General features: G+C 40.1%; 1 protein-coding gene across 1 annotated transcript; it reads left to right on the top strand.

Annotated features, from left to right (window-relative positions):
- Positions 1-6,544: 6,544 nt before the first annotated feature.
- LOC107190042 (TBC1 domain family member 1) lies at positions 6,545-23,805 on the top strand. The gene is made up of 15 exons (XM_015578763.1): positions 6,545-6,719; positions 17,372-17,518; positions 17,751-17,933; positions 18,467-18,772; positions 19,046-19,250; positions 19,459-19,575; positions 19,664-19,880; positions 20,067-20,384; positions 20,473-20,762; positions 20,841-21,002; positions 21,078-21,394; positions 21,489-21,741; positions 21,821-21,939; positions 22,024-22,248; positions 22,331-23,805. The coding sequence occupies exons 1-15, from the start codon at positions 6,633-6,635 to the stop codon at positions 23,249-23,251; spliced, it is 3,867 nt and encodes a 1,288-aa protein (XP_015434249.1). The 5' UTR covers positions 6,545-6,632; the 3' UTR covers positions 23,252-23,805.
- The last annotated feature ends 414 nt before the right edge of the window (positions 23,806-24,219 follow it).

Here is a 24,219-nt window from a genome sequence, read left to right as displayed (position 1 = left end):
GGTAGTTAAATTTTATTTAAACCAATGATAAGATAGATAGACTAACTTACAAAAACTACTTTACTTTTATTTGAATAATGAGCATTTGTATTTTTTTTATATAAATTACTCCTTAAAGGGATCGTTTTAGACACCTTTTCTATACTCCTAAATAGGCGTTCTGTACCACTGTGCGTCGCGAGCGTTGCATAAAGCGGGCTCGAAAGCCGAGGAGTGCATCGCGAAAATTTCGCCTGGGGTCACTTAACGGTGTCCTCTCTCCTCCCACCCCACCCTCATGAATTTCGAATCGACGAGGATGGATCGCGATCCATAATAAAGCGGCGAGAACGCATCATCGGGATCTATATTCAGCATCGATTGAACAGAGGCCCGTCTCATATCAATAAAATCTGAAGGCACCGAAATAGTTCGAGGATCATCGAACAAACAGACACAACCTAAAGAAACATGAAATACAACGTTCACCGATGCGTAGATCCGTGTTTTTGCCAAAATCCCATCTATCAGCGTGCGTGGGTGAGGAAGCGATTTACAGGTATTTTGATTCATCTTGTCCGTGTAAGACGCGGTAATAATGTTTATTTACATTAAATATATAAACAAATTATGTTTTCGGTGCATCGAGTGTTTAAGAGGATCGTCAAAGTGTAGAAATAATGATTCTACGAAGCTACTCAGTGCTCTTGGGCGAACACTTTTGTTTCGAGACGCACGCATGTTCGCGGAAAATATAGTACAATTTGACTTGCAAATCGATGGAACCTGTAGATTGTGTAAAAATAATACGAGTAATTTTAACAAAATAGCAAACACCAGTTGAGAGTAGTTACCAGGCGTAGATTAATGGTCTTCGTTATGGTAAGGTCAATTTCTAATCGTGTAAGAGTTTTGCTATCGCAGAATTTGATTTTTATTATTTATCTATGCAACAATCGACAAAAAAACTTATTAAATACAAAATTTAAACCTCCCTTTATAATCCTCCCTTTAAAATTTAAATAAAAGTATTTTTTAAAACATTTCAACTTAATAGTTAATTTAATATGAAATATAAAATATCCCTATTTCTGCTCAGCGAAAATGGAAGTGCTAACACCCAGCTTCGGTGAACAATATTAAAAATTCCATAAGTTTCTTTTAATAAAAATGCAGTGTCCAGGTGTAACTCACGATCGCAACGTAGCCGGTCAAATCACGTTTCTTTACAACGAACAAACTTATTAATTTTATTTCTGTTAAAATGCTGCCATCTGTTGAACTGCGGGCTATAGCATTTTGTACGGAAATACTGAACTAATTTAAATAATTTTTAGTATAACTAATTTATTATTTAACTTTTTACATTAATAAAATATATACGTACTGAGCAGAAATCGGGACGTGATTAGAAATAGGGACTTCGACCTTATTCACATATCGAACCGCATGATCCATAGACATGCCCCAACAATTAGCCAATGGAAGCGTTTAAGGCTGCATTGTATATAGATCTAATAACGTGACAACAATTAATAACGTATTTCGTGCCGTACAGAATGTTTGTTGCGTCACGTCGACTAGAAAATGTTTACCTTCCGACAACATTGTGTATCTTGACTACGGAACCCAGAAGACACCCTCTACAAACCGATAATAATTTCCTTCCATCATCATCAATTCTCATCCGCGACAGCCATTTTAATCAGCCTAAAATTCTCTCCATCGCCCGCGGGTTAATAATACGCGCGAGCGAGGCCAAATACAATCGGACAGGGAATCACAAGGGGGAGAGAGAGAAAGGATATATCGTCGCCATTGAGCATCTGGGGAATTTTCCGGTTTCTTGGCATCGAGGGACGCGCGCGCTCCGGCGAAACACGTAATTTTCAACGTTTACGAAAACTCGGGGAACGATAAACCTTCACGGAACGAGAACCTGACTTCGTGTTGTTTTTCACCTGCGATGGATAAGTCTAGGCCACAGCTGTGTATTTAAAGCCGATTATCCACGAAGCCGAATTTTCCGTGCGATCATTCGAGGCGAATGTACGATTTGGTTCTTCATAAAATCGATTCTTGTGGTTAATAGAATCAATCTTTTGACTAGATTCTCTTAGATCAAGCGCATACTTTTGTTGCTGAAGCTCGGGTTTCGGGCAAAAAAAAAAAAAGAAACTTACCAGGGTCTGAAACATTTCTCCTGTTCAGTGCTTGTACGCGACCCGAGTTCTTGACAATAATCGACGGAATACTGTACATTCTTTCTCCATGATTTCCCAATTCTCAAGCGTTTAACGTCTGAGCAATGAATTCGTACGATTTAGGAAACGGAAAGATGGTAAACTTCGAATGTTTAAACAAATAATTAATTAATTTATAATTGCAAAATGTATTTATTAAAAGAATCTCTGAGTGATTTCAAACTTTAAAATTTATATTAACTTCATCTCTAATTCCCTTCCCCACGTAATAGAGATTTATATAAAAATTTAATATGTTTAAGAATCGATTCTTTGAAGTGAATCGAACATCTCTATCGAACGGGGATTGGATGATGGACGCAAAATATCGCGAGTGTGCAGGCACGCACGCGAGATATCCACGCATGAAAATCGTTGCGAAAGAAAAAACCGGTCCAGGTCACGTATTGTTGTACACGTTATCGTGGAGCGGGAAGCCTGGCGATCGGTATTGGCCTCGCTGGAATGCTTGTAATCATTGGTCCCTGGTTTGATGGATTATTGTACTACGTGACCGAGATATTCGACACTGTTTATCCGGGTATCGAAACGACAGTTAAGGTACGCGAAAACAAGCAATCGAAATTTTCCAATGTCGTATTGTTATATAGCGTTTTTACTGTTAATTGTGTTTTTTTTTTCATCCGAGTGACGAGTAATTTTTTCATTATCATGGTCGTTTTTGGGATGATGTATCTTGTTGAATTTTATTGAATCATTGCTGGAGACACGAAGTGCGGTACAATCTCAGTGGTTGTCCCGTAGGTACACCCGTTTGTGATCCCCAATATTATCATATAAGAAACTTTCTTCTCACGTTGAGTAATTATTAGGTTTACATAGAATTACAGTAATACCTCAATAGTTGTTCGTTGGATATTTCCATTTACGCTTCCCGATATTACCGTATAAGAAACGCATTTCTGCGTTACATTGAACACTTGGTAATTTCGAACTTTCAAATCACTACAGTAATACCTCACTAGTTGTCGTTTGGTTATCAACTCTTACGTTCTCGCACAATCATACAGGGAATTTGTCTTGCGGTACTTAAAACTTACTGAAGGAATCACTATCTACAAAAGTAAATGCAGTAACACCTCGGTAGATGTCACGATGCACACACTATATCCGAATGATATCTCGCACCTGAATCATATACCATCACCGATGTATAAGGGGAGTACGATCCATTAGAACGTGGATATTCATGCAAATTCAGATTTTTATAGGCCAGTTCGCTGCCTTTCCCGCTGTTAACTGTTTTATTAGGTTGAAAACGAAATAAAGATTTTATCGTACACTATTAAACCTTTCAGTTTATCGTGCTTTGTGCTTGGAAACACACTCTGTAACCTCGATAATTATCCGCTGTGCGACGAGAATATTTAACGAAATAAGAGCGTATCGTGTAAAAGAATGTTGATACATCGACAAAAAAAAAAAATCATCAAGGGAGACAAGTATAGTGTTCGTATAGTTTTATCCTGTGTGGTCTGAAAGAGTGAATCACTCCTAAGTAGCGTAAGAATTATATCTGCAGTTAGACCGAAACTTTGACGATAAATATGGAAATCACCGTTTAAATCGATGGTCCTCTTCGCGAGAGCATTTACATTCAGCATCATAATCTCAGCGAGAACGATTATGGAAGCGCGGTTGAACGAATTCGTCGGAGTGAAATCGGAAACAAAAAGTTTCGCCGTGGCGCGCATTGTGTGAAAATGACGCTTATCCATATTTATCGGGGAACGTAAAGCAGCTGGCAATCAAATCGTCGTTATTTTCTCAATGAATAATTTTCACCGTTCGACATAGCTTGTATTCTATGTTTAACAAACTGACAGCGAATTGTTAAACAGTAGATATTATAAATTATTAAACGCCTCACGACTGGCTTGCCGCTGCTTAACCTTCAACTATCCACGCTAATATGCTATTACATAACCGCCATTGTCTAATAGAATCGTCTCTAGAGATGAAAATTAATGTATAAATTATTCTTGATTGTTCTGTATCGAATCGGTACGTAATTGTTTACAATTGGACACATAAATACTTAATTGTTTATTATATATTTGGTGGTGATCGAGAGGGTTGGTTTTGTAATAATTCTATATTTATAAAAAGAATATTAAATATTATATATTTTATGGTAAATGACTTCGGGGAAAAAATGATCACGCCCGATTTGCCTTAGAAAAACGTCCAATATTTAACTTCTCGCGTTTCTAATGGCGTACGAGATAATTAGGTGTATAATTTCCATGAACCTAACCTGTTTTACTCGTCGACAATAAACGAGGGATAAGAAATTAATGTCGACGTCGATATGGGGGCGAACAAACTAGGTTGTGAAAATAGGCTTGAATAAGTGATAAAATTGTATACATACAAACGTACTTTTAATAATTAAGAAAATAATTTGTATATAAAAAAAAGCAAACCGAAAATATAGAATAACATTTTTTTCGTATGGAACTTTCCGACAAAATAACTTCTTCGATTGTACTAGTTATTACAGTACACCCCCGGTATATTATATCTCCTCCATATAATTTTGTATACTTCATCTATCGGAGTATTTTATGGTTTCCATCTCAATATTTTTCATTCCTGATCGCAAATTAGAATCGTGAAACAACGAAGCACCTAACCTAACCTTTCCCACTCTAATTTAAAGGGAAATTAATGAGGCTTCTCGACAGTAAACATTGACATCAGAAAAGCATATTAAATATGTTTCCAGGTAGAAAGGTGTTAAAATACGGATAAAAGAAACGTATTTGAAACATACTGTTGTTTGAAATAATTTATGATCAGTTTCCGGGGGCAAACAATGGAACGGGCAATAATCGCCCACGAGTTCCGATACATTTTGATAACGATACAGAATGTCTGGCGACAGAAGTCGCAGTTCGATAACACTTGGATCGCCCTTCCACTGCAACTTCTATGCGAATAATCCGGCCGGACTAGCGTTACCTGGAAGCACGCGACAGCCAATCGTGAGAGGTCCATTCGTCTCCTCAACCGTCGAGGCGCACCACGCTCGTCAGTCGATGTTTGCTCGTCGGTCGGTAAAGGTGTTGTCGCGTGGTCCTCCCCCCTTCCCCCCACCGTTGTGCCTTTAAAAACCATTTTCAAGCAACTGCGTACAAACTTTACACAAACGTTCTTCTGACACTCGTTTCGTTTCAAACGGGACGGAAAATAAGAGACATCAAAATCGTGACTCGCGTGAACAAGTGATGACAAGTGACATTGAAAGAGAAAATTTGATCGGTGAAAGAATTGAAATTGTGCGTTGATCGAGAATCACCATGGAATCGAAGCGAAATCATTTTTGTGGGTGATATGAAATTCGCGCGCCACTGGCTGCTACGTGAAAGTCCTTTGAACTAGACGACGATCGTCAGTAAAAAGCATCGAAGTGCAAACCGTTCGATCGCGGATGTTTGACGAACGGAATGATCATAACAGGATAGGATATAATACTGGATCATCGCCCCACTATATACACAGAAAAACGTGCAAACAATCGATCCTCGCGTCGTTTCTTCGTTAAATTCTTCCGAGAAGATTCGATCCTGCCGTAAAGGAGAATAAGGTCAACTATTGTGGACAGCCTTGAAGGTAGTCCCAAGTTCGCTCGAAAATAAATTATTTCTGACTCGCTGTCGAGATGTCGTGACTCTACGGAGAAACTCGGGAACCGATTTCGTCCGTTAGTACACAGTTGTGAGAGTTATTCGATCGTCTCTATGAACCACCTTTAGCTGAAAAGTAAACAATGGCGAATTGACAGAAGCAACATTTATTTCCGGTGGATAACAGAGAAGTGTTTTGCAAACGCGCGCGCAAACACACGTGTGGATCTTTTACAAAATCATTTGCAAATACGTTTTCTAATCACTGTATGTGCGTATATAAGGTAGAGCATAACGAAAAGTATAATATTAATCTTATTTCACTTGGATGTTATGGTTAAATATTTTGTTAATACCAAGCGCAGGAAGAAACCTCGACACTGGTTCGTGGAAAAACTACATACCTGCAAGGAATTAGATATTTCACTGCTTATTTTCCTTACAACCTGTATTGATACTTTTTTCTGAGGGTAATAAACGCCTGAAACTTCGATCTAGAGATCGCAATGATTGAGTAATACATCCACATAAATAGTGACGGTGGAACGTGAAACGTGAGAAACTTATAAAAGACTTGACATTAAAAATGATTTTCTCGTAATCTTGGAAGTTCATCTTCCTAGAAAACTCCCGCCATAGGAAGTAAAAATCTGTCAGATTTCCATCAGCCGGGCAGAAACCCCGCGAAAATCGTCGAGGTCGTCGCATTCGATTTTTCTACCGCCGATGGGAGTGAAGGGGAAAGTCAAAGGACGGAAAAATGATCACCGTGCCGATATCCGCTTCCAGTCCTTACGTGAAGGTTACGTCCTACAGCGATGCGAGCGCCATTGGCAAAAAGCCTGCAGTAAGTAGATCGAGAAGAACGTTGGCATTATTTCGTGACGAGTTAGCAATCGCTTGGCGTACACACTGATTCACAACGGGTGTAAACGAATTTATAAAGAAGTATGTCCGAATAAATAATACTTAAAATATTGTTATAATACATTTTTTCTAATTTCTGTATATTACTCTTCAGAACTTTTAGCTGAAGTTCATTCTTTTAAATAGTTCATTCTTTCTCCTTTAGTATGTCATATTTTTAACCAAACAGAAATGTTTACGAGGAAAATGTTCATTTATCCAAATAAATGATCCAAACGAGCTGTCTAACAGTGTGCATAGAAATAGAACCGTAACAAAGGTGCATCGAATTTTTATTTCGGAAGCAAGGATTACGTTATCGCGATCGGAAAGTTAAACGAATTGTTTCGCCACGCGGACAATCCGTCATTGTTGATATCGAACTGCGATGTACCGATCATTTACTTTACGATATTTCGTCACTGGAACTCAGTCTCGTTGTCATTTGGAAACATTCGGATCGCATTATATTTATCGTTAGGGTAAACGGCACCAATGAACACTTAAGAAATTTTGTAACTATTAAAACCCAATTTTAAACGATACTAATATTAGAACAATATTTGGACCAAGAAAAGTAGATTTTTTAATAACTATGCTGTTTTTATAACGTTACCGAGGTTTCAATTTAAAAAATTGGAAAAATGCAATTCATTAAATTGAGAAGAAAGGAAGTTCTACTACCACGTGGTATTTGGAATTATTAAAATTTATGCCAAGTTAATATTCGATTTAACATTTATTTCACTCCTTGAAATAAATTTACCAAGTGGTAGGAGGCCTTTCTGTTACGCCACTTTTTCCCCTAGTGGAAGCCGAGTTTGCTCGTGGGTGTACGTGTTTGTTTACTGGTGCATCCACCCTGTCTGGGGATTATTTACATTTCGCGCTCGATCACCGAACGAACTTCGCTAGTCCCCCTCCCGAAGGTGGTTTTTCCCGTTCGTCTTTTCCCTTCCGTCGCCTGTAGGGGGCATAATTCCGTAGAACCGGGTGTAACAGACTGCTAAATTTACGGACAGCGGACGCGAGGAATCCTCGGAGGAATCCTTGGTTGACGCTGCCAGCTACCATTGACTGACCGTGTCGTGTTCCGATTACATTTTGTGAAAAACAAAACGGAGCTCTGCCACGGACGTTTCACGTTCACGAGGCCTCTTTGAACACCGTGCCGCCGCCGTCGCTCGGTTTCCGAGTGTCTAAGAATACTGGTTGCATTCTCACCTCTACCTTGCACGCGGTGAAAGTTACGTAAAATACGAAACGCGCGCGCGTCTAAATCGAGATCGTCGTGATCATTGAGCTCTCCTCCGTACCGCGTCGCCGGTGTCGCGAGCGGACGTTCGTACAGGTGATTGAAATGTTTGCGATTTAACAAAACGAGCACACTCGCCCCAGAAAGTGAATTAACGCCTGATGAGGAAAAAAATGCACCTAGTGAATAATGATGATTAGTACTCTGTCGAATTACATGTTGTAATTCTGGTAGATTATAAATAACATGGAAGTGTAAATTGAGGTTAGCAAATTAGTAGGACATTTGTTTTTCTTTTTAGATAGTTATATTGTATATTCGTTTTTATTCTAACGGGTACACGTACACGTTAATTTATATTTAATGTAATTACGTATAATCTCGATATTTTAATTCGAATTCAAGATTTTGAAACTTATGTCGTCTGAAAACCGTGCCTGATGTTATCGAACTGGAAACACGTTTCGAGTAAAAAAAATATTGTAAAGACCGCATGCAATACTTCAGGTGATAAAAAATGATTGTTGTTTTTTTGTTAGCTCGTGTTATTTATCTCGTATGTTTTTGTGTTTTTCAAAGTAGAATCTAGAATCAGAGGCTGATCAGGATCTGCCACGGCAACGAATGTTTGAGAAGTGTAATGGCGGATTGTTTTCAGTCGTTCCTCGTGATTCTACAGTCCTTATGATATGAATTAAAAGAACGCATGTTCTGGACCGATCTAATAGAAAGTATGTAATAGCAGGCTTCACGCTGGTTCGTCAGTATCATTTTTCAAGTAATCGTGTTTCGTATGAAAAGTGGTTCTACGATGGGTCGTTTAACTACGTAGAGTCGATGGAAAATTATCGTCGATATAAATAAGGTGAAAGGTGGTCGATATAAATTAAGCGTTAGCATGTTGATTCTGAAAGGAAAATGAGTCGGTGAGTGTGATTTTCGATGTATATTTAATATAACTCTGTCGGTCACGGTATTTCTAATACAAGCAGTGTATATTACCTTAAACTCGTTTTAGACGCATTTTTTTTCTTTTATAAATAGTACTTCCAGTTCAGCTCGTGTTTATAAATAATACGCAGTGAAGTCCGTCACGCGACGTTCTCGTAAGAATATACTATTAAGCAATAGCATCGAAAGGACGATTGAAAAAGTCGTTTACGATAACATTAGAAGAAAACAACATACACGATTGTCGAACCTTTCGTTGTCGTAGGATAAACATGGACATATTTGTATTCAGATATTTATTTGCAGTCAGTTTTCTACTTTCTTCGTCTCCCGTCGTGAGAATCTCATCCGCACATTTTAAATGATATCCACGGCTTGTGGAAAATTCTGCGATTGTGTAATAAACAGGAAAATATCCGTTATTTGTCGTGGTTAGTTGCTCGAAGGCTATATTACCGAGGGAATCCACCTTCACATTCCACGTTCGTACATATTATGTTCTTTCGCTCCACATTCTTCGTCAACTACAACATTTCACGTTTTTGTAATTCTGTATTTACACTTCTCAAGATTTCTTATATCCGGTCCTCTTCTTACTACTATACATATGCTTCATTTTCTACACAATTTCAAATCACATTTTCTACGTTTGAAATGCCTAATTTCGCATTATTCCAACATTTCTACGTCTCTAGAAATTCCATTATTTATATTCCATGTAATCAGCAATGCGTATTTTTTACAAGAGTACCATTTATACACATTTCTCTCATTCCCTATTTAATAGTTTTCTCCGTTTTGCATTCCACATACTGATACTCCCACATGTAATATTCATGACTTGCATACCTAAGCACATAAGAAAAGAGGATGGGGGGGACCCGGAGTCGAACCCGCATTCATCGGATCCTTCGATAGCCGAGAGAGAGCCAGTGCTTTAACCACCACAGCCACAGCGCCCTCCCGTTTTTCCTAACATCCTAATCCCTCATAACGGATTTGGTAGTTCCGATTCCACGTACACCGATGAGCAAACTCGGCTTCCGCTAGGGGAAGAAGTGACGTAGGAGACGGGCCTCCTACCACTTGGTAAATTTATTTCAAGTACTGAAATAAACATTAGAATGCTCCCTACGCCACTTTTTCCCCTAGCGGAAGCCGAGTTTGCTCGTGGGGGTACATTGCTCCCATTTTATATTTCACATCAAACATTTGCGGTTCATATTCTAACGTTCCCCAGTTTCATATCCCTGTTCCGTATTCTACAATGCGACAGGTCTTTATTTTACTTCAGCTCGAAATAAAGTTCGCCTAAACAAAGATCCAACTGTATTTTTCACTTAGCCAATCGGTTTCGGGATTAACGTGACGCGGGAACGACGAAGAAGATCGTCTTTCTTCGCGTCGTATTCGAATTCCATCACGAATATATGTTGCATGTATTGTCGCGATTCGAAGAGGTCTCGTAGCCGGAGTCGTAACATTTCGATCACGTATGGTGACCGCTGCTTTTACGATTCACGGTGTTTCGTCGAATTCCCGGCGTGTATACCGACCTATCGGGCGAACGATAGCAAAATTCACACGTGTCTGTTGGTACGTACCAGAGATGAGCAAACTCGTTATCTAGATAAAAAGTTTCGAATATTGAATAAAAGATCAAAAAAGTATTTTGTCATTTTTAAGTGTTTAAACGTGGAAATTTCAATTTTTATAATAAAATAATACTGCTTTATGAATGAATCGACATTTGTCGAACAGTTATTTAATTTCATTAACTGGTTAAAGCTCAGAACGACACCCTTAGATATTGCTGCTTTTCACTGTGTATTATTCGAATAAAATTCTGCCCAACTCTGGTACATACATATGTATGTCGAAGCGAGAACGGCGCGCACGTACTCGACCGGTTACCGGGAACAGATCCAGTATACCCAAAGATCGCTGCAAAAAAGAAGCAGGTAATCGTTAACGCGTAATCAAGTTACCATGATTACGGTGTTTTAGCAATAAAGTGTCGATAATAACGCGTATGACGGTTTTTTTCGCCTGGCGAATCGTGGATCGTGCGCCATGTTTCTGTTTGTTTCTGATGTTAATTCTAATTCAGTCACGTTGCTGGGATTCATCGCGTTCTTTCTTCTTTCCCCTTATTTCGCGAGCCTCGACGCGCCATACACTACCCGCCAAAAATTTCGGGACGTCTGAATTATTGCCTCTGCGTATTAACCTCTTGAGGGACAGATTAAGACACCTTTTTTTAGCCTGCATCTATTTAAAATACATTTGCGAATATTAACACTGGAACTATCAATTTTCACTTTCATTGAATCCAAAATATTTTCCCATATTTTTCACCGATAATATACACAAACAACTCAGTTTGTTCAAGGGGTTTCGCGATGCGTTTGATAGTCAATTTTTTCGGAAGTCTTAGCCAAAGCAAACACACTGGAAACGTAGCGCCCGTTATCGAATACGTAACCAGCGCACACGAAATCGTGAGATCGTGTGGTATTTAAATAACACGAGTGAAAGCTCGGGTATTCGGGGGAAGGATTAGGAGCGACAAGCTGTCTGCATATAATTAGACGAGTTGGCTGCTGTGTACGTCCCCCGGACGAATTCATCTAGAACATTCGCACTTTGCACCGCCACGATCCGAATTACAAATAGCAGTTCTTTTTTTGTTTGGTTTTTTTTTAAATAAACGATGCTGAAAGAATGCACACGACTTTCTGTATAAATTTCGCATTAGGAGTCAATAAAATTCATACGAGTTTATTTACGGTGTACGCGTCGCCGACGATTAATTATGTTAATTAGTGGAGGCACATTTGTGGAGACACACGCGTGGCGCGTTTCTGAGTGATCTCAATGGAAACGGTGTCAGTCAGGATCAAAGACCTTATACGCTCGATGGTCGTCGCGATCCGTGGTGTTTTCTTTTTCAGCGTGAAATCAAATCAAACTGAGCGCAGAATGTCACCGACGGCTCGGGCAATTAGGGTGTAATTATACCTCGACACCTGGCTCGCATGGCAATCGAGTTCCCGTTTTTTTTTTCTCTTTTTCATACAAAACCGCCTTAAACGTGGAACAAATACAGACGACATACTTATGTTCCACTTAAATGGAACTCGGTTCCTTCGAAGTTGTGGACGTTGAAGTCTCTATCGGCGGCACGCGTCGTTTCTTAGTCCCTCTCGATTATTGTCAAGAAGTGTTCGTTTTCTCTCCGTGGTGGTACGTCATTTGCTGTGCATACTTTATGAGACATTTAACCTGTTCGTCGGCCCCGATCTCGATCGGACACGTCTCCCAGCTTGGTTATGACAAATGACCAAAACCAATTACAACCTTTCTTGCCTATACGTAGCTATGAATATGTCCTCCTGTTATTTCCGATGCAATTGATATTTAGATAAAAATGTTCTGTGTTAAACGTACAATTTAAACCGGTATTTTTCAATCAAAAACCCTTTCTACCTGGGCAGTGATCAGTGACAAGGAAACGAGTCAATTTGTCTTCCGTCGTTAGAGAGGTTAACCAACGTTGGAGAGTGGCTGGAGCTGGGTTATTTCTGCCATGTGAAAAATTTGTTCATTGGAGATTTTTTTGTCAGATTTTCATCTAAACGCATTACGTTATATTTTTGAATAATTGTTTTTGTCAAAATTGTATTATTAAGTAATGGATTAGAATATTTATTCAACAACGTACAGTGCTTATTTATAAAAGGTATACAATGTAAACACAACTATACTTCTTACTATGCATTTTTACGGTTATTATTTGCATATGAGTCGTGTACAGAGATGGGCGGAGTATGGGTCAAAATTGACCCACCCTCGAACGGTTACAGTTGCTGGACACTATATCTACAACATAGACATACATTGTACACATCAAATGCATAATACATGTTGTGTAAAGTATTATCAATCATACGTGCATCGTACACATATCTACGTGCCGTAAAGTATTACCGATCTGTTGAACGTTTATTCATCTTTTATGCCACTCACCGTCAATTAACATTCGCGGAAGAAAATTAATGGGCTCGCATTAGTTGTTACCATCGAAGGAAGGCCTGCGAACGTGTAACTGACACAATTTTCATTAAATCTTCGTTCATTAATAATTAATACGTTGCTACCTTCCTCGCGGTGAATTTACGTAATTATACATATGGTAAGAGGTGCTTGCCAATGAAACATTGTAATTAACGAGAACACGGAGGATAAAACAATTATCCCCACTCGAGCCCCCATTGTGCCTTTTAAAGTCCAGTCACGGAACCTCCGTTTAATAATTCGCGGTGTATGCACTTCAAAAATAATTCGCGGTGTAGACGTTTAACAAAAAATGGCGGCACGCCAAAGAAATCTTAATAACCCATAAATACATCGCCGTGTCCCATCTAACCTGGGTAATTCCTTTTAAAGGTTCTTCGCCCTTCGAACGATGTACGGCGGTACGAAATAATTTTTAACGCGATGATTTTACCGCTAATTATACAAGGTGGGACAAAAGTCGTATCACACAGTATATACCTATATATTTTTGTGAAAAATTATATCCACGCGCCACTGCGAATATTTCGCGTTGGTTTGTGGGATCTTTAATCCTACATATTTTCTACATAACCTATACAGCTGCACAAATTAACCGACAAGAGGAGAAGGGGGCTAAGAATCGCGAGAAACCACTAAACCGATACACAGTCTCGATGATTAAACACGATCTAGTTCGGTCTCGGAGTTTCATTCAACAAAGTCCTCGCCGAGGGAGTTCACACCTTCTCCCACCAGGGTCCAATTAATTCTTGGCCGTGAGGCATGACGGAAAAGCGGACGGAAACGATTTCTCCGCCCGGCTTTTCTCACGATCGTCGATCACGCGAACGTCCTTGGTTTCCGAGTGCGCGGTGCTGCAGCGGTGTGGCGGCTTGCGAAACACCCAGCCGTCGTCCGTTTCCACTTAACTGTAACCCGACGAAACGAATCATGAGGGGTCGTGCACGCCGCGAAGACGTTCAATTTAATTTCCCACGTGAATTCAATCTGCTCGCGTCGTGACGCGGTTCCCCGTTTGACGATCGTCACGCGTGTGTATGTGTGTGTGTGTGCGTGCGTGTTGTGTATACCTTTGAGAATTGTGTCCGATGATGATCAATCAGGAGTGAATTGCGCGAGGCATCGATAAAGAGAGGGACGCGCGACACACGCGAACGAGTATACGTAATGGCTCCCTCGAGGATTTTACGGGGATCTCGCGATTCCTCCGATCAATATTTAAAAGTCCCCGAAGAAGTACGATGCCCGTGGAGATCGAGGATCGAGGTGAGAATCATTACTCGGTGTCATCGATCACTTTGTGCCTTTTTTTTGTCCGACGCGTTCGTGATTTATAACCTATCAGCGTGTCCGCCGTTGAACAAAAATTGTTAACAACTTAATGACGAGATGACGCACGGCGACGTTCGAAGAAATCGTATTTGCAGTAAGTTTTCATCGGGCAGGATACTTATTATTTGTCATTGATAGTATAACTTATGGAATATATGATTGTTTGAAATTCGATATATTAAAAGAATTTACATTCACTCACGAGTTAACCGAATACGTAATATGTAGGATAAAGTGGTATTTTTTGTTTTTGAAATTGTGTAGTGCATCGGTATACACGAGAAGAAATTGTCTTTAAAGTTAGTAATAATTCCATAAATTGCTTCGTGATATACATACTAGAATCCATGAGTTATATCAGAGGGGGAAAAAGTTAACCTCATTGCTACATGTAAATGTGCACTTTGCAATTCCAACGAGTTGCATAATCTTAAACGATCAGATCTATTCTCGAAGAGTTTCTTTTTTCGATTTTTTTTTTGTGGGGTCAGTTACATTCAAGAGGACACAGGCGAACCTATACATACTCGGGCTGTTATGAATAGCAGTAGCATTCGAATTTGATGCTCGAATCATTCGAATATTCGAATTATTCGACCTATTCGAAATATTCTTTTAATTTCTCCGTACTATTCGAATAAATTATTTCAAGTATTCGAATTATTGGAATAGTTCAAATATCCGAATTCTTACATTTCTAATACATACCGCCTGTCCGGTGTCGCGTCGGTAATTTCAGTTTACGTATCGAATGTCAGTCGTACATACATATTTTTCAAGGAAGGAGACGGTTCGGCCGGATAATAAAAAGAAAGCTCGTCTGGTAATTGGATAAAGGAAGCCCCACACCGCTTTGTGCCGATCTGCTTTCTGTGTCAGCAACTACCGGCTGGGCGAGATTCGCCGTGTTTCAGCTGAAGACCTCACGGTCGTGGAGATAATAATCCGTCAAGATAACCGTTTTTTTTTTCTTGCATTGATACAAATCGCACTTCCCTGGTCGATCGCGTGAATCCACGTTTAACACGATTATCCTCGAGTCTCATTGATCATTTCTGACATCATGCTACGGAGACCCGACGCATGGTTAGCATAAAAAATTGTTTATTGTTATCGCTGTAGGAACGTTTACGCGAATATCGATTGCCCAGTATTTCTTCTAGACACGAAACTCAACGAAGATCGCCCAGCTGGAAGCTTCCTTTAACTGTCTCGTATTGTTTTCGTTTCTTCTGGTGTTTTGTTGCGTACCATGCGTGTCCGCCCCGAAGTCGTCACGCGTGAAGACCGTGCGTAGTAGGTGGGACAAATACCGTTGGACGACACAAAAGTCGTAAGCCACTGTCGCGAAATAGTTCACATGAAAATCAGTGTAACCAGATCTTTAACTAGTTTCTCTGAACCTTAGGCAGAGTTGAATATAAAGAGGAAAGTAGCTGATTTCAGCTTACGGTTTTTCGCAGATATCATTATCTTAAGGCGGGATTCATAGTCACGACTTATTCTTAAGCAAATGCTTAAGTCCCTAGTTATAAATGTGTAGTCCATACGTATACACGTATATATTCATAACTGGGGACTTAAGCATTTGCTTAAGAATAAGTAGTGACTATGAATCCCGGCCATAAAGAAAGGGATTTGCGATCGTGCAAAGTTCACGGAATGACATACGTGAGACAGATGGCGACACTTGTCGGGATAGTCTCGGAAAGAACAACGCGGGAAAGAACTCTTTACGGGATATTGAACTTAAAACGATTCGATTGACAGAAGGGATCAGGGAGGTGCAATACCGGTGGAAATAGGCGATAGAGAGAACCATGCAGTCGACGAGTGCTCCCGAAATGAGTTTATTTTTGGTCCACGGCCATCGGCCACGTTTCATGCACGTTTTCTTGCGAAATCGGTTTTGTATATTAATGGTACCGTTACTAGTCAAGACGCCGCTGCATCCTGGACTATTTTTGGGGCGTATTATCATCACGAAAATATCGGCCCCGTTCAATATCTAGATGGCGGGTCCCCTCCTACGCTTTTCGTTGCAGAGCAACACGTGTTACATAAATCTCTCACAAATTGACAAAAGAAGAGAATGTGTGGATAGAATTACCGTAAACATTGAAATTGATGTGCAAATTTTTTTTTTACAAAACGATTCATCATAAGAAAAATCAAGAACGCAATCTTATACAGGGTGTCCGCACGAACAGTATACAGTCCTTTATTTCGTAAACTATTTGAAATACAAGAAAAGTGTTTAGATAAAATTGAAAGGTACGAGGGCACTAATTAACGGCCTATGGCGAATTTATTTTTAACATTAATATTTCATGGGATACGAAGGTGAAGTTTTTATATTTTTTATTGCGTACACCCTTTTTCAAATAATTTTAATGATTCCAGATTACGTTGGAACTTCCCAGTTCGTTCTTCATTAGTATACTGCGGATATTTATGCATTTATAGCATTATTTAAGTTCGAAAATTCAACAAAATAAAGGTTTTAACATACTTCAACACTATCTATATGTTATTATTAACGTAATAAAGTCTCTGACACGAAATTCAGAATTCTGCATTATTTTAATTTTTACACGTTTCTATCTGAAATTGCATATTTGCATAAACATCTACTCCAGTCTACTCATTAGGATCATGTTTTGACAATAGGATTATGCAATTTATTGGCCAGTTCAAGACCCTTCATTCAAAATCTTTCGTCAAAAATGGTTTCTTCGAATTCGCGTCGATTATGTTAAATCAAAATCGTGTAAAAACAGTTTCTGTACAAACAGAATTGGGTGTACCTACTGTTCGAGTCGGGGACACCCTGCTGTACGGAGTTGCACCGATCGCGTCAGGTGCAACGATTCAGTGTCACGTAACGCCCCGAGAGTTAATGCTGCGTAATGACAAGTTTGCGGGTCTGGTTCGCAGTTCAATGATCGCCACCCCCCGTCTCTGTTTGTTCTCAGGCTCAGCAATTCCTGAGAGACATGAAGGAACAATCGGCCTCTTCCCGATTCGAGGGCAGAGAGGTACCCCAACGGTCGCAGAGTAGCGCGGCCAGCCTGATGTCCTTGGGTGCTGACATATCTCCTAGTTCTTCCCATTTCTTCGAGGTAATTTCTTCTTCTGCTTATTTATTCCCTGTCCAGCCGAACAATTTTTGCCAAAAAAAAAAGTCCCAAAGATCGCCTTCATTTCTGACTAGGTATATTTAATTCACAATTATTTAATTTCACTAATTGTTCAATGGCCAGGATGACGCTCTTAGATATACTGCTGTTTTTCCAGTATGTAATTGTTCGAATAATGTTGTGCCCAACTGTGAATCTTTTTTCTGATTTTCAGGTTCTTTACGTCGGGAAAATTAAAGTATCGCATCCGAAGGTATCGGAGGCCTTTATCGACGATGCGCTCGTACGGTTTCGCGTTCACGGTCTCGAGAAAACGAGATCCTCGGCTAGTAATCTTCTCGCCGAGTATCAGCGTCAATCAATTTTAACGTCTTCCAATAACAGAAGAAACAGCACGGTATGTTTAACCTTTGGTTCCCTCACAGTACTTTATACTACACGTCACGTGTATCACAACGAAATGCTGCCGTAAACCAATATGCTTAGAACCTGGCTAGAACCTACCCGTTCTCTAAAGTCCTCTGATGCACATCGTTTTTCCTGTTGTATGTTATATCCAACATTATTATGCATTTATCCATGCATAACAGTATGACCTTGAAATGACCTTGAACTTTAAAAATTGTAAACTCATTTATATAATTTTTTTTCACTATCTGATTCGTCTTTTGAAACCATATAAATTACGTAAAAAAATATTTCTCGTATGATCACAGAGAGAGAATATATTTAAGTAGCCTCTTTTAAACGGAACACACTGTATATTCACAGATATAAAAGAAATACATAACACCAATATTTAATTTCGTCATTTGGTATACGTATCCATGTGGCAACAGTGGGAACGAAAGGGTTAAAGGATTAATGTCAGCATAGTGGTACAACAACTCGAAATATATATTTAACCGTGTGCATACGTCTCGACCGCAGGAATCCAGCGCCAGCGAGACAGGAAGTATAGAAAATGTCTCGGGAAGCGGCATCATATCACCGATTAATCCGCTGGGAGTACACCCGACGCTCACCGGCTCCGTGGAAGCCTTTCCGAAGCCGCAGAACGCCAGCCTCGCGGAGAAAGACGAACACGAGGAAAATCGGGACACCGCGAACAACAATTCCATGCAAGTGCCGGAAGTGATGCGAAATCGGGCGTTGTCCACGGGCAGCGTTTTGAATCCTAGAAGGGATTCGATGGCAAGAGGGAGCGACGAGCACAATCGTACGATGCTCTTCCAGGTGGGGAAATGATTCAATTTGCCGCGGGAAGGACCTGTAAAGCTCCGATTGTCGCAGTTGTTTTAAAAAGAAACACGAAACCTTCGTTTCACGAGGTCATTTAGTATCAGTATCAATACAATAAAATACAAGTATCATTTAGTGTTATCCCCACCACTGGGGATATCCAGCATGGCATATAGTTTCGCCGTACCTAAAAGGGTTAAAGAAATCGAAGTATAAACGTTTTTTTAATTGGCGATTTAAGTGTCCTGATCTGACGTTGAATTTCAGGTAGGCCGTTACGATTTGAGATTGATCAGTCCGGACAGAAAACAGGTACTCCTTCATAAGCAACTGAGGGACGTGGCCAGTTGCGTGCAAGGTGTCAGGAACCCGGAGCACTTTGGTTTCATTTGCAAAGAGATTAATATAGATTGCTTCATCGGCTATGTGTTCAAGTGCCAGTCGGAATCCGTCGCGGACGACCTTGTCTCTGGTAGGCCAAACTTCTTGTTCCCCTGTATGGTATTGAATGTGTAAGAACTTCTAATAAAACGTGAACACATGTAACTTGCCGGAGGCAGAAAAAAAAAAAGAGCACAGATTTTACTTTACCAAGCAGTTATGTACACTGTTATGCGTACAGTTTTGCAAATGTGATATTTAAACGCGTTTGAATGAACGTTCGATGATGTTTGTTGCAGCTATTTCGCAAGCATTCGTTGGCACATGCGAGGTTCCGCGAAAGGAAAGGTACTCTGTATTTTCGTGTGAACACTGCCCCATGTATTGGTACAACAAACTGTACCAGGAAATCGACGGTAATTTGCCAGACCGTGCATACTTTTATTTCCGAGTAAATTACGGTTCGTAATGAGCTTGGCGTGTGTCTCGTTCGTGTGGTTCTAGGACAGAACGATAGGAGGACTCAGAGCATAATTTTCTCGCGAATGGAACTGCTGCCGGAGGACGAACAGGAGATGGTAGTGAACAAGTACAAAAGCGCCGAGTCCGCTGGCGGCACCGGGGCAACGTTGCGCGAGCAAAATCAGTTTTTAATGAGGCTGCTGCGCGTTCACTGCGAGACGAAGCAAGCCAGGCATGTTCACGATACGGCCGAGAATAGGTAACGATTGTTTCGTTTTTTCACGGAATGATGGTATTTTGTCGTATCTTCGTGCAGTCTGAATAAATAAAGAAAACCAACGGAAACACTGGAATGTTTCCTGGCGAATTTGAAAATACAACACGATTCACGTTGTACGATTTGGAAAAAAATTGTACCTTGTTTAACGTGGCGGCGTTGTTGCAGGAGCGAGTTTCTGAATCAGTACTTAAGCGTGGGCGTTGGAAGCACAATATTCATGAAGGCGAAACGATCACTTACAAATAGTTTTGATAATCTTATGAAGAGGAAGGGTTCGCGGGACGACCTTGGTCTTGGCTCGCATTTAAGTCACACGAGCCACCTGAACACTGTGATAAAAAGTGGTAGCCAAAGCCCAGATATATCGCGACAGCCATCGATAGCGGACATATCACCGGACTCCAGTAGACCGAGGTCATTGAGAGTCTCGCCTGAACAGCAACTGACTGTGAATACTGGACCAAAGAGTTCTATGATGGACATGTATGTAAACACGACGTCAAACTAGCGTTCGATCGAACGAAGACTTCGGCTCTCGTCGACCCTCTGTTCTCATTTTTTCCCTTTGTAGTTTCCTGAAGGTGGGGAATTCGCCAAAAATGTCGCCAACCGAAACAGACGGCAACAACTCGGTACAGTCGAACAGCTCTTGGAGGCAAGCAATATTGAATCGTGTCGTGACTCCGAATAAAGATCAGGAGAAGGAGAACGATAAGTCGGGAAACATGATGAACATCATGAAGACACCCCAGACACCTGCGAAGCGTAGAACGAAACAGGAATTGAGAGATCTCTGGAAGAAAGCGATTAACCAACAGTTGATATTAATTAGAATGGAAAAGGAGAACGCGAGGCTCAGGGGTACTTTCGAAGACTATTTAAATTAAGAGTGAGTTGCTCTGTGTGTACATAATATATTTAATTTTTTTCTTATTTTAGTACGTCAAGAGGAGGCAACCGTCAAGAGAATTAAATTGGAATACGACGAACTCAGCAGCTGTGCCCGTGAATTAGTGGAAGTGTGGGATCTTCTTGTTAGTAAAGAGTCTAGAGTCTCCACAAAGTGTGATAATCAAATGCTTTTACACGCTATAAAACAAGGTAAATAATCAAGAACGTGCGTGTAATAGAATGTAACGATTGTTCAAGTTTGTAATAACAATTTCTGTAACGTAGGTGTACCGAAAGGAAAACGAGGAGAAGTATGGCAATTTCTAGCCGAGCAGTTTTGCTTGAAGCAACCGCCAATAGACACGCGCGATTTTCCTAACTACAATACACCGTACGATCTACTTTTGAAGCAACTTACGTCTCAGCAACACGCTATTCTTATCGATCTGGGGCGAACATTTCCAAATCATCCGTATTTTAGTTCAGCCTTGGGGCCTGGACAGTTGGCATTGTTCAACTTATTGAAAGCTTACTCTCTTCTGGACCATGAAGTCGGTTACTGTCAAGGACTCAGTTTCGTTGCTGGTGTTCTTTTACTGCACGTAAGTGGATGTGTGCCGTACATGATAAATGTATCATGTTAAAATCAAAATACTGTTTCTGTTTACGTGATAGCTTTATATTATCTTTAATTAGATGTCCGAGGATCAAGCGTTCTTCTTGTTGCGCCATCTTATGTTCCGTAGAGGTCTACGGAAATTATACCTTCCTGACATGGCGGCGTTACAACTGTACTTATACCAATTGTCCAGATTATTACACGATAGGTTACCGGCGATTTATAATCATTTCGACAAGCACGAGGTCTCGCCCACATTATACGCGGCCCCGTGGTTGCTGACTTTATTCGCTAGCCAATTTCCATTGGGCTTTGTGACCAGAGTTTTTGGTAAATTTCATTTGCCGTTTAGATACACACATCCGTGAGTGGCTGAAATATTGTACATTTTCTACATCTATTTCCATAGATTTACTCTTCCTCGAAAGCACAGAAGTACTGTTCCGGGTGTCAATGGCATTGTTAGAGGAACATCAAGAACAGTTACTTCAGTGTGACAGTTTCGAAGAAATTATGGAGTATCTGAAAGTAAGGATCAATTATTTTGGAAAACAGATAAACTGGCATGCACACACACAAGCACCGTAGTTCTTGATTATTTTGTAATCGTAGACGCGGGTACCGGCTGTGGACAAAGAAATTCTGGATCGTGTAATGAAACGCGTGTTTTATCCGGATCAAGAGATCACGAAGCAACTTAATGAGTATAGAGTCGAGTACCAAGTGTTGCAGGAAGAAATGATGTCGGTGAAGCCGCAAATCGAAAATATGGAGAAATTGAAAGTTTTGAACAAGCAATTGACGCAAGAAGTCACGCAGCTCAACGAGCAACTCGAAGTAAATTATAATGCACTTTATTTGAACAGTTATAGAATTACAGTTAGACAATTAGTTTACCCAGAAAATCTACGTTTTTCAGATGACCATGAGTAATTTGCATCGTTTGGAAACTGCCCGTTCGGTGCAACAATCGACTCTCCTGAAATTGGAGTCTCAAAACCGCAGTCTAGAAGTAACAGTCACGACACTTGGGGCCTTCGTTCAACAATTATCCGACACCCGACCGGACATCGAATTCCCGGGCGAGATCCGTCGGATAATCGCGCAGCTCAGTCTTGCAGAGAAACGGAGGAACGTAACAGGAAGATCCTATCCTCTGAAAGTAATCGAGGACAATAATAAATTCGGAATGATTAAGAGTAATTCTACAGGCAGAGAGTCCCACAACTTCTTGAAGAACAATAACACGGTGGACGCGCCTTATCCATTGAAGTCGACCTTGAGCCAACCGAATCTGGCTACCAAGCTCGAAAGGATGTCGTCGTTCTTCTCCAACTCGCACAATCATATACAAAAGCAACGAGCACAATTGGCCACACTCAGAAACGAATACTCGATCGAGCAACCGGCCCGGAACGACGAAAACGATCCAAAAACGGTGAATATAGACATTCAAATCACTGACACGATGACTCCAACCAATGAACAGGTAATCCAACACGACAACACCCTGAAGATCCAATTGGAGAACATGGAAAAGTCGATTTCCTTGCCGTTGAACGCCCGGATGAAGTTGAAGTCGTCGAAATCTGCGTACGAATTGGGATCGGTTAAGAAAGTGCCGACTACCAAGTTGGAAGTCACGAATGACGATGACACGGCGAATTTAACGGGCACGATGCATCCTCTCGATACTTGCAGCGACGTGAACTTCAAATATGGCGGAACGACTAAACTGAAGTCCATTAAGTCCACCAGACTTCCAAGTCCGAGCGGGCAAGAAGACAGCAGCGTCCACAAGAACGCTCAGAATCAGAACGTAGAGACGTTGAACAGATAACAATTACTTATGATGTTATGCTCGAGGAAGATACCTTGGAAGGTGACTTCCTTGAGGAAAGTATATCCGACAAACTAATAATGAACAAGTATACAACGTGTTTAGTACTGTGTTACTCACTTATAAGAGCGTTTCATTTATTCTGTCCACTTGAAATATCTTTGTTGTTTTAATGCTATGAAAAAGTACGTATGAAACACATCATTTGTTTCAAAGAGATAAATATTACAGTTACTAACACTTTGTTTTAAAAGTAAATTCTAATATTCGTTTCTTTGAATAATGAAATCTTTCTCTTGTACGATTTTTCATATCATTAAAAAACATTGAAATATACAAGTGCTCGAGATAAGTAAACCGCTCTGTATAGACACACACACACACACACACACACACACACATAAACTTTTGATACGACGATCGATTTTCATTTTTTAACAAATGTTACCTTTGCGGATTGTCGACCGAACCGCTCAGGGTCATCCACACTTCCCTTTTATGATACTTATACCAATGATTTTAATACCTTATCGCGAATGCAAGAGTAGAGAGAATGAGAGAAACAGAGTCAATTTATAATATATTAAAATATGATAGGTGAATATGTTAGTATATAATATATATATATATATATAAAAGAAATTAGGATGAAGCTGTGAAATAAGTTAGTACCTACTACAAATATTTATCTAATTCGCATAGTACCTATTAATTCTGACTAGTAAGAGAGAGTATAGGGAACATTTACGTACATATAATATATACGAACTTGCCGATTATAAGAAATTTGTTTAAAATAACAGTAACACAGAGAATTCTGTTTAACTCTATAACACGATAGAATTTATAATAGATAATGGTGAAATATAAAGTTTATCAAAGCTATTTGTCCACGTGTTACTGGTGCAAACTAAACTAAATTTCTTAGAGTCCAGCAGAGACAAAAGTCATATCCGTAAGCTAATGTG

This window comes from Dufourea novaeangliae, unplaced genomic scaffold, assembly GCF_001272555.1.
Source record: "Dufourea novaeangliae isolate 0120121106 unplaced genomic scaffold, ASM127255v1 scaffold172, whole genome shotgun sequence".
In the NCBI taxonomy this organism is placed as follows: Eukaryota; Metazoa; Arthropoda; class Insecta; order Hymenoptera; family Halictidae; genus Dufourea; species Dufourea novaeangliae.
Note: the sequence above shows the minus strand (reverse complement) of the source record. Positions and strands in the feature narration are given on the sequence as shown.